This window comes from Fulmarus glacialis, unplaced genomic scaffold (assembly GCF_000690835.1).
Source record: "Fulmarus glacialis isolate BGI_N327 unplaced genomic scaffold, ASM69083v1 scaffold807, whole genome shotgun sequence".
Lineage (NCBI taxonomy): Eukaryota > Metazoa > Chordata > Aves > Procellariiformes > Procellariidae > Fulmarus > Fulmarus glacialis.
Window position 1 is genome coordinate 111,690 of NW_009224853.1, and position 9,096 is coordinate 120,785.

General features: G+C 37.4%; 1 protein-coding gene across 2 annotated transcripts in view; it reads left to right on the forward strand.

Annotated features, from left to right (window-relative positions):
- Window positions 1-9,096, forward strand: part of DAB1 (Dab, reelin signal transducer, homolog 1 (Drosophila)) — a 109,894-nt gene that overhangs the window by 77,810 nt on the left and 22,988 nt on the right. Inside the window, exons 4-7 of one of the 2 annotated variants that reach the window (XM_009582258.1) lie at window positions 1,948-2,079; window positions 2,707-2,826; window positions 3,423-3,461; window positions 4,777-4,842. In XM_009582258.1, coding sequence (XP_009580553.1) covers window positions 1,948-2,079; window positions 2,707-2,826; window positions 3,423-3,461; window positions 4,777-4,842 — 357 coding nt within the window. The remainder of the gene's footprint in view (window positions 1-1,947; window positions 2,080-2,706; window positions 2,827-3,422; window positions 3,462-4,776; window positions 4,843-9,096) is intronic. The other variant, XM_009582259.1, reaches the window with a different exon arrangement.

Consider the following 9,096-nt stretch of genomic DNA (forward strand, 5'->3'; position numbering starts at 1 on the left):
AACAAAGAATCAGGCACTCGTTAAATAATATTTGGAATAAAGTATTGGAATATGCAGAAAGGACACATTAGATGAATCGAGGGCTGTGAAAGCACAGGATCAAAGGATCTACATTTGTATCTACATTTGAGTACAGATGTGTGTATGCAACATTGCGTTTCGTGTGTATGTTCCAACTCAGTATCCCTCAAACAAATGAAAAACTCTTGCTAAACGTTCCATACAGTAAAAGATGTGAAAGGATAATGTTGCAGTCACCTTTACTTAATTTCTACATCTATTGATATAGTATGTAGAATATCATAACCATTAAAAATGTAATGATTTTTGAATGGTTAATGAGGGTTCCCAAATAAATTGGAGTGTCTCCATCTGCTGTTTTACATTGTGGGTGATACTTTTCCATGGTAGAATGATCTTCAAATTTAATTCCATGAGGAAGGAATCTGATCACAGTTTAATTTCAGTGCAAATGCTGTCTCGCAATCAATAAAGCAACGTCATATGCAGAATAGAGAGATGGGAACATTTCATTTCATTGTAACAGATAGCGTGCAACTTGGTTTTCAGAAAAACCTAATAAATCAATATCCCTGTATTATCTAAGTAAGATCCCATCATTAATTTTAAACGCTTCACACATTGGGAGAGTCTGAAGCGCACCTTCAGCTTAGCCACATTCAGCCTGAAGTCGATGGCAACTCTTCTATTTTCCTACAAGCAAGCAATCTTGATCTTGGGAAGTTAGGAGTCATTTACAGCGAAATGAAAATGAAAAATATCCAGTCTTTTGTTTTATATGTAGTCATCTGCCTCTTGCGTGCTGCCTCTCCTTTTAAATTTCAGTCCGTGTTCTACAGAAGTCTCATCGCTTGTCACTTGCCCTGCACACGCTCAGCCTTTTCGCTTCTACACACACACATCCTCTCCGGTTTTGAATTTTAAAATGTTTTTTTTGAACTCTAAAAATAACTGGTTGTTTAGAGATTGCCTGGATACCATGCTGATTTTCAAAATGTGCTTTTCTCAAAACCAGCAAGAATTCTTTGTGAGGCTTTGCCTGCTCTCAGAAATAGCATTATCCCTAGATGATATAAGAGCAGGTCAATATATCAGAAGGTAGAAATTTGAGCTGATAGATTGTTTTAGATAAACTTTTCAAGGACGTTGTTTTAAGTAGAAATACATAAATATTGTTTTGGTAGTAAAACACTACTTAGGCCAATGCTGGCACTCCCAGACATGCTTATAGGAGTCTTATGGGGAGAGTTTTACTCATACATTGAAAACAAAATTGAGTCTTTTTATTATTGCAATTAACCACAGTGGGATTTTCAGTAAAATGTGAAATTTTGCATTTAGCATTAATTTCAAGTTGGATAATTGCATTTCCATTAATTTTCTGGGAAAAATAAATTTTTGGAGTTCAGTTACGCTTTAAATGAAGTATCACTTGCTGGCTGATGCTGAATGTTGCAGAGAGAAAGCAAGTCTGGTGCCGATTCTTAGAGAGATTGGGTATCTCAGCTCTAGCTCTGCAGCCCCTGCAGATCAGTCTGTCCTCAGAGTCACCCTGTATGAAGCTACAGGTAGCTGCTGCTTCTTTTATATACCTACAAATACTGATTCTGTACCTAGGATGCTAGGTACCCAGGTAGTAACTAGGTAACATGATTATTTTCTATTGAGTTATATCTCACCAAAAGATACCAAGAAAAATACTCAATTGAAGCTTTTAGTCAAGTTATTAAAGCAAGTCAAATTTGGCTAGATTTTGAAAAGAGAATAGGCTTAAAGAGCCTATTTTGATTTTGATACAGGTTATGTTTGATTGTTTTAATTCCATAGGTGTATTGAGATCCAGGTAAAGCACTGATGAAAGAGAAGTTATACAGCTTTTTAATAGAACATTTTGACGGATATTTCTTGCTGTGTTTTTTTTAATAGCTCCTACAGCACCACCATGCAGTTCATGAAATTTCATACATCGCAAAGGATATCACAGACCATCGAGCATTTGGATATGTATGTGGAAAGGAGGGAAATCACAGATTTGTGGCAATAAAAACAGCCCAGGCAGTAAGTATCGGGTCACTGTCATTTTCTACAGTGTAACTCGATAGAAAAGCCGTGCTCATAAGAAGTTGTGCAAGAGGCCGATCTTGTATTGTTTATGATTGTGCTAGATATGTCACAAGTATCTACTTAGATGTTCTTAAATAGCAAATTAATGAAAACTGCCTGGGAAAAAGGGAATGTATTTCACTATTTCTGATTTTTCCTTATGTATTTTTTTATAATTAGTTACTGTTTTCCTTTCTAACTACACTAGACTGGATACAGATACATTTGGTTATATTCCTATACTGATTTAAATAGAAAGTAAAAGATACCAAATAGCTACTTTGCATATAGTCTACGGTAATTTCATTGTCTGAGAAACCACTAATAAATATGCTTTTATATTCATATATATACCTTTTATATTGAAAATGCCTTTTATACTTGTGATTTTAATTATCATTAATTTGCAAATATAGTTAGTTTGATAGAAATTAACCCGAGCCTTGATGCTAAGGTGGAAATTAACTCTGTATGAAGTTGTCTCCAATTGTGGAGATGCTGTAACTGCTCTATCAGCAGGATGGGATAAGAGGAGTATATTTTCCCGCATAGAAACTCGTCTTCCTGTTTTTGCTTCCATAGGCTGAACCTGTAATTCTGGACTTGCGAGACCTGTTTCAGCTCATCTATGAACTGAAACAAAGGGAAGAAATGGAAAAAAAGGCACAAAAGGACAAACAGTGTGAACAAGCGGTATACCAGGTACACGCATAAGCTTAGACTACGGCCAAGAAAAGTATGGTTTGAAGTGTCCCCCAAAGTTGCTCCAAAGAGGCACTGAGCACCCTTAGCATTTCTTAACAGCAATGGGTTTGAATGGTGCTGGCTTCAAATGGACAAATAGGAACCTAATAGCCATTGTGAGCTCAGAAGTAGGATTAAACAGTGATGAAAGCTATTGCTTGGGTACGATGAACATGTTTAGCAACTGGAAATGATCTATTCATTTCCTGCATAGTGTTTCTTCTAATTCAGAAGGAAAACTTTAATGAAGGTCAGTGTGTTGTAAGTCAGGTTTTTAACAGTGTCTGATACTTTAGGGAAGATTCAATATACTTCTCAATGTGTGTATTTGAATCAAATCAAATAAGGTGCAGATTGTTAAACTCGGATGAAACTTGAATAAAGTTACTTTGAACAATAATGTGACTTTATCTGTATACTAAAGAAAGAAAACTATATACTTACCTGGCCATTTTGCTTATTTCTTTGCTGTCCTTTAATTTCTAAATACAGTTCTTTTATCTCTGCTGTTTATGTTCTTTGCTTTTACTTCCTGTCCTCTTACTTTGCTGTAGACAATTTTGGAAGAAGATGTAGAAGATCCTGTATACCAGGTAACTTCTGAAGCTGTATGGCCTTGGAGTTTCAGAAATGACTAGATATTATGTTATCTTCAAACACAGCCAAAACCTTTAACAAGATGTTTTGAGATTTACTGAGATAGGTCTTCTGAGAAACTTGTAAGATTTTTACAGAAAGTGGCATATTTAGAGATTAAGCTGTAAGTAGCACAATACGTCTGTATAGAACAGAATAGAATATTTCCGTTAAGTATTTCGTAAATATTTCCTAAAGTGTGGCTTGTGAGTCCAGATTTTAAGTTTCCAAATGAGATTTGTTGTCATTTTTTAATACAAACTCTAACTGAAAGGAGAGTTACTTTGAGAATAAGGAAGGTGACATCTTGTTCTGATAATAATAAATTGACATTTTGGTTTTGGCTTCTATGGGGCCAGAATTTAATTCAGAGGGTGAATATTTTGAAAAAAACAACAGTGGAATTGATTTTATAACACACTCCCTTGTTGGCATTTGGGCTATGATTTAATAAGAGATCTGAAATTTAAGTCTTGTTTTATACAAGCAAAATGTCTGGGAGCAAAGGTGTGATTATCAGAAATATGTCAATATATTCATGTCCAATATCCTACTGAGTGTGAAGAAGAAAAAGATGTAATTTCATTCTCATGTTTTTGTGCTGAAACAAAATACATGATAGTTTACTTTTTTCCCCTGAAGATTTTGTGTTCTTCCACTTAGGCATGTCAGTGGGAGGCACACTGAAAGAAAGCGATTCAACCATTAGTGAATATTGAGCAGTGCCTAAGGTGCAGCAAGAAAGATGATAAGAATTAGGATGCCCTAAATTACTATTCAGCTTTTATAATGTCAGGAATTTTACTTTGTGCTCTTCACAATAAAGCAAGAACCTGAAAATGAAAAGTGGTGTGACAGCCTTTTGCCATGTGGCCTGTTACATGAGCACCAGCCTATTCTTCCAGTATGGATTTAGCTTTTTTATTCATCGATAATAAATATATGTGGAAATAATTGCCATTATGTAGAAGAGGCAAAATTCACGTTGACTTCAGAAAATTAATATTGGGCCACAGGAGGTCTCCCTAGTGAGAAAGAATTAGGAAGTTGCTCTAATGATCATTAGAGGAGATTTAGGTCTATTCATTGCCGGTTTATGAAATATGAAACAACCTTACGCTGTGTTTTCCAACAAACCGGTTGTCCTGCTGCCAGCCTGTACTTTGAACTTGTTTCTTTAATGCCTGCCTATGTTTTTACGTGGAATTCCAAATCGCCTTTTTCCCTTCTGTTTCATCTTTGACTTTTCCTCTCTGGCGGCTGGTGTAATAGTACATTGTGTTTGAGGCTGGACACGAGCCAATCCGTGAGCCTGAAACGGAAGAAAACATTTATCAGGTATAAAATCGCTAACTTCGGTGTTTTCATTGCAACGATTGCAAGCATTTAGTAAAGTACATTTCATATATGGTTCACTTTTATTAGTTTTCATTCATCACAAAAACGTCTGGCATTTCATTCTGGTGACATGGCGACATGGCATGAGTAATCTGCCGGTCTCGGTGCGATTTTTCTGTTGTCTGTCATTTCAACTTCTGCAGACTTTATTAACTTTGTCAACTTAAGGAGGGTCCTAAACTTTTGAGTACACCACATAGGTGACAAATAGTGGATTCTCTTTTTCTGTTAATTTTTTGAAACTTTTTACACCTATTCTCAGAAACAGATACTGAAATCTGATGGAGGGCAGGCTGTCCAAGCAATTCTTAGAAAGACATTTTGATGGTACTGCTCTTCTTTCTGGCTAACCAAGGAGATACTGAGCAAAACCTAACAGCTCTCAATGGATATCCCCCAGACTGGGGAAATATTTTTGGAGTGCATATGTTATGTTAGAGCCCAAGCTTGCATTCTTCACACTGACAAAAAATTGCATTGAAACCAATCTAAAATAATCTTTTGTCGTTCAGTTTATCCTCAAGGGATCAATACAGGGTTTATTAAAATATAATGTAATTCATTTTGTGTCTTGTACTAGAGGCAAATCTGGAGATAGACAGAAATCTCTGCATTCTGTAAGAAAATTGTGATTTGAGGAAATCATTTAGTATAGAGGGAAAGGAGATTCAAGCAGTGATTAAGCATTTCATCTAGCTGTACTAGAGGTCGATCTGCTAATAGGAAAAGCTTTTTTAAGGTAGACAGGAGCAGGGATAGAACAAAAAAGAAAGGAAAGGTATTTTTTTAAGTAACAGAAAAGGTAGGAAGATAATAGAAAAAATGAAGGGGTAGAGTAGCTGTAAGCCAAGACAGAAAGAAGTTAAGTGGGAAAGGGAAATGCAAGTTAAACATTAGAAAATAACCATCTTACAGACCCCATCGTGGGATCATTAACATGAGATTCATTTAATCTGTCTCTGTTGATCTCCTCGCACCCCACCATGCACACTAGAATATGCGTCGTTCTGCATCTCTAGACCAAGACATGCAAAGCTCTCAAGGTGAGAGTACGCCCGAGGTGGAAAATTTTCTACCGCATAGTGTTGAAAGTTTGACTATTTTCAGGAAAGCAATCTGATAAAAAATTACTACTCTAACTGTCAGTTTTATGCTAGAAACAAAATCCCATGACAACTACATTCAGACCAAAAAAATCTGATTGTTGTTTATCGAAGTGCAGAGCTTTTAGTGCCGTTTTAGAGAAGTACCGGTGGAAGCAAGCAGAATGGGGTCGTCGCTCCCAGTGTTTGGAGATCTTGGAGCAAACTCTGGTCGATAGGGAGGAAGTAGGAACTATGTTCTGAGGAATAGCCTGAAGAACAGGAGGACTCTCTGGACATTTTCTTTTTCTTAAAATGGAAATAGAAGATGATAAGCATATAGTGAGGTCTTGCCTCATCTCGAGGTACTGCTGTTACTGTTCTGGAAGTCACCAGAGAATTGCTCAAGGCTTCATATGGTAGTGTCTGGGTGCAATGAAGTTTTTTCTCCCACAGTGGTGCACAGAAAATACATGCGATCTATAATATACTGTACTCTCAGTACATGCAGTCTAGCATTGTCCTTCTCTGTATTTAATACAGGCAATACCTTGAATATAGCAAATGCTGAGATTAGGGAGCTGCGAATCTTTTTCTGTTATCTATTGTAATTGACAGATGCTGAAGTATCACTACCGTAGACTTGTCCAGAGCCACGAGCTTCCAAGTTCCCGTGGACTTCATGAGCTTTTGCCTTGCTATAAATCTGGATTCCCACAGCTCAGATCTTACACTGGCAAAATTGTTTCTCTTACAAGATTTTGATGAACTTGGAACCATCCAGTAAAAATGAAATTAGAAAAGGTCCTCTTTTTTTTTGTTCATTGATTTTTTTAGTTCGATGCAAATTGTTGCCAGCTCTGTTATTTACTAAAAAGCCTTCCCCATACTACACTTTGGTAAACATGCATCTGTTCAGTAACCTCACGCATCCTCGCTTCAGCTTTGCCAAATCTTCTTTCTTCTGGTGCTGGTCTGGTTTTTCAACCAAGAGCTGGTAGGCAAAGAGTTCATTTCTCCCTTGGTGGAAAAGATTCCTACCCAACGGGTAACTGAAGATGGAAGATAGGTGCCGAAAGTGACTATTTCTTTTTAATGTAGTAGAGGTCACAATTTCCTTTTTAAGCCTTCTTTCTCTGTCTGTCACCTTTCTTTGATACATTACCTGAAAGACTGTCTGTGTCTGTCTGCTCTTTTAGTATTGTCTGCCTACGTAAGTTGCTCTAATGTGTTAGTTATGCAAGGATTTGATCACTGAGCATGTACCAATCCTCTGACCTAATGTCAGATTTCTTAATAGCACCTCTTTGCCTGTCTGTTGTTTTATGGTAGTGACACGGGGATGGGGTTTTGTTAGGTGTTTTTTTTTATTGTGTACGTAGCAGCATTGGCCTCTGTGCAGAGGCAAGTTCTGCTCCATCAGGAGTTGACAGTCTGAGATGGGGGTTTCTGAGTTGCAGTGCTTGTGTTGCTGGTAAGGTGCAGTATGTCAAAATGGTTCAGAGCCTGTCAGAGAGCCAGAGCTGTCAGAAGCAATAGCGCTGGTGCACCTTTGCTGATATTGCTAATCAAAGAAAAAAAAGGAGAAATCTCTTGCAGACCCCCAGTCTACGTGGCGATGCAAAAAGCCCGTGATGATACATGGCAAGTAAAGTCAACAGGAAGTCAGGCGATATCGAAATGGGAGGGAAAAATGTCTTTCAGAAAAGTTTCTCTGTCTTGATATTAGAAGTCAGAAGCTTTTCTCTAATGTAATTATAAACTGGAGTAAGAGAGGGGGGATCGATAGTGCAGGGAAATGCTCATTCCATAAAAAGCTGTGGATAGGAGTGACAGCTGGGATGACTTCATGGAGAAGTTGACTGATGGGGAAACTTTCCAGAGAGAAAAGAAAAATATGTGCTGCTTATAGTTTATAAATAGTTTATCTTACCATGTGTGTCCTCTTTTTATGAAGACGAAACTTTCCAGTGACTTACTCTATACACCATTCTTGGTTTATTGGACTTACTAAACACACCGTGCAAACATTCTTGGTTTCTGCTCTTGCACTGTCACTTAACAGTCTGTAAAAAGAGCACTTTATTTCCATGAAATTGAATTGTTCCACTCTTACCAGTTTCACGTTATCTCATGTCATAGGTGGTTTTAGTGAAAGAAGACAGTACTTTGGGAAAACCAAGGCAAGCAAGTCATTCCTGGGATAGGAATAGAAGAGATCTTTTAAAAAGCTCATTCAGTTTCTGTGAGGCTTCTGCGCTCATGCTCTTGGAAAAACTTCTGCAATGTGCACCAAGTTAAAGAGGCACTGTTTCCCATGAAGACTTTGACATTTAAATATGGGCAAGAGAATGTTTGAACAGTAGAGAGAGTTTTTGATATACTGTACAGAATAAGAAATGATAGCACATCTCAATGAATAAGTAACGTTCCTTCAGCTTCCCTAAACCAGACCTACTCTAATATCAGAACTCTTAAGATATTTATTGTCTTAGAAAACAAAAAGTAATCTTTTTTTTTTTCATATCTGCAGTATTATTTCTCCTGTTAACTGTGAAGTTTCATTAATGTCTGAAATGTAACCTTTTTATGCTGAATGCCCTTGTTCAGTGGAAAAGTAGCACTGATTTGCTTAGAGCATTCGTGTCTGTTTAGAGCATGTTTTTACCGTTCTTTTTGCTTGTGTCATTTACAATAGACATTCAGTGCTTCTAGGAAGGAAAAGAATATAATCACAAATTATAAATATGTAAACCAGCAGTCCTTAGGCAAGCAAGGCCCAGTATTACAAAGCAACTGAATTTACATGAGCAGGTTATAAATGCCCAGGGTGTAAATCATGACTGGTGACTCAACTAAAGACTCGCCTGAAGTTTTTTAAGTGCCTCGTCCCCTGTCCATGCGAGGCTGTTCACTTCAGCTCCCTGGCTGTGTCAGACTCTGACAGACCAGTAATTCCTTAGTAAAATTGCAGAATTGTAACCAAACATGGCTTGGAGCAGCCGCAGGGCCCCATCACTGCAGGGGTACACGTTATGACTTTACTTGACTTAGATTATTAAATGAATTGGAAGGAAGAAATCTAACGCCATAGGCCAAACATCTCTTTCCC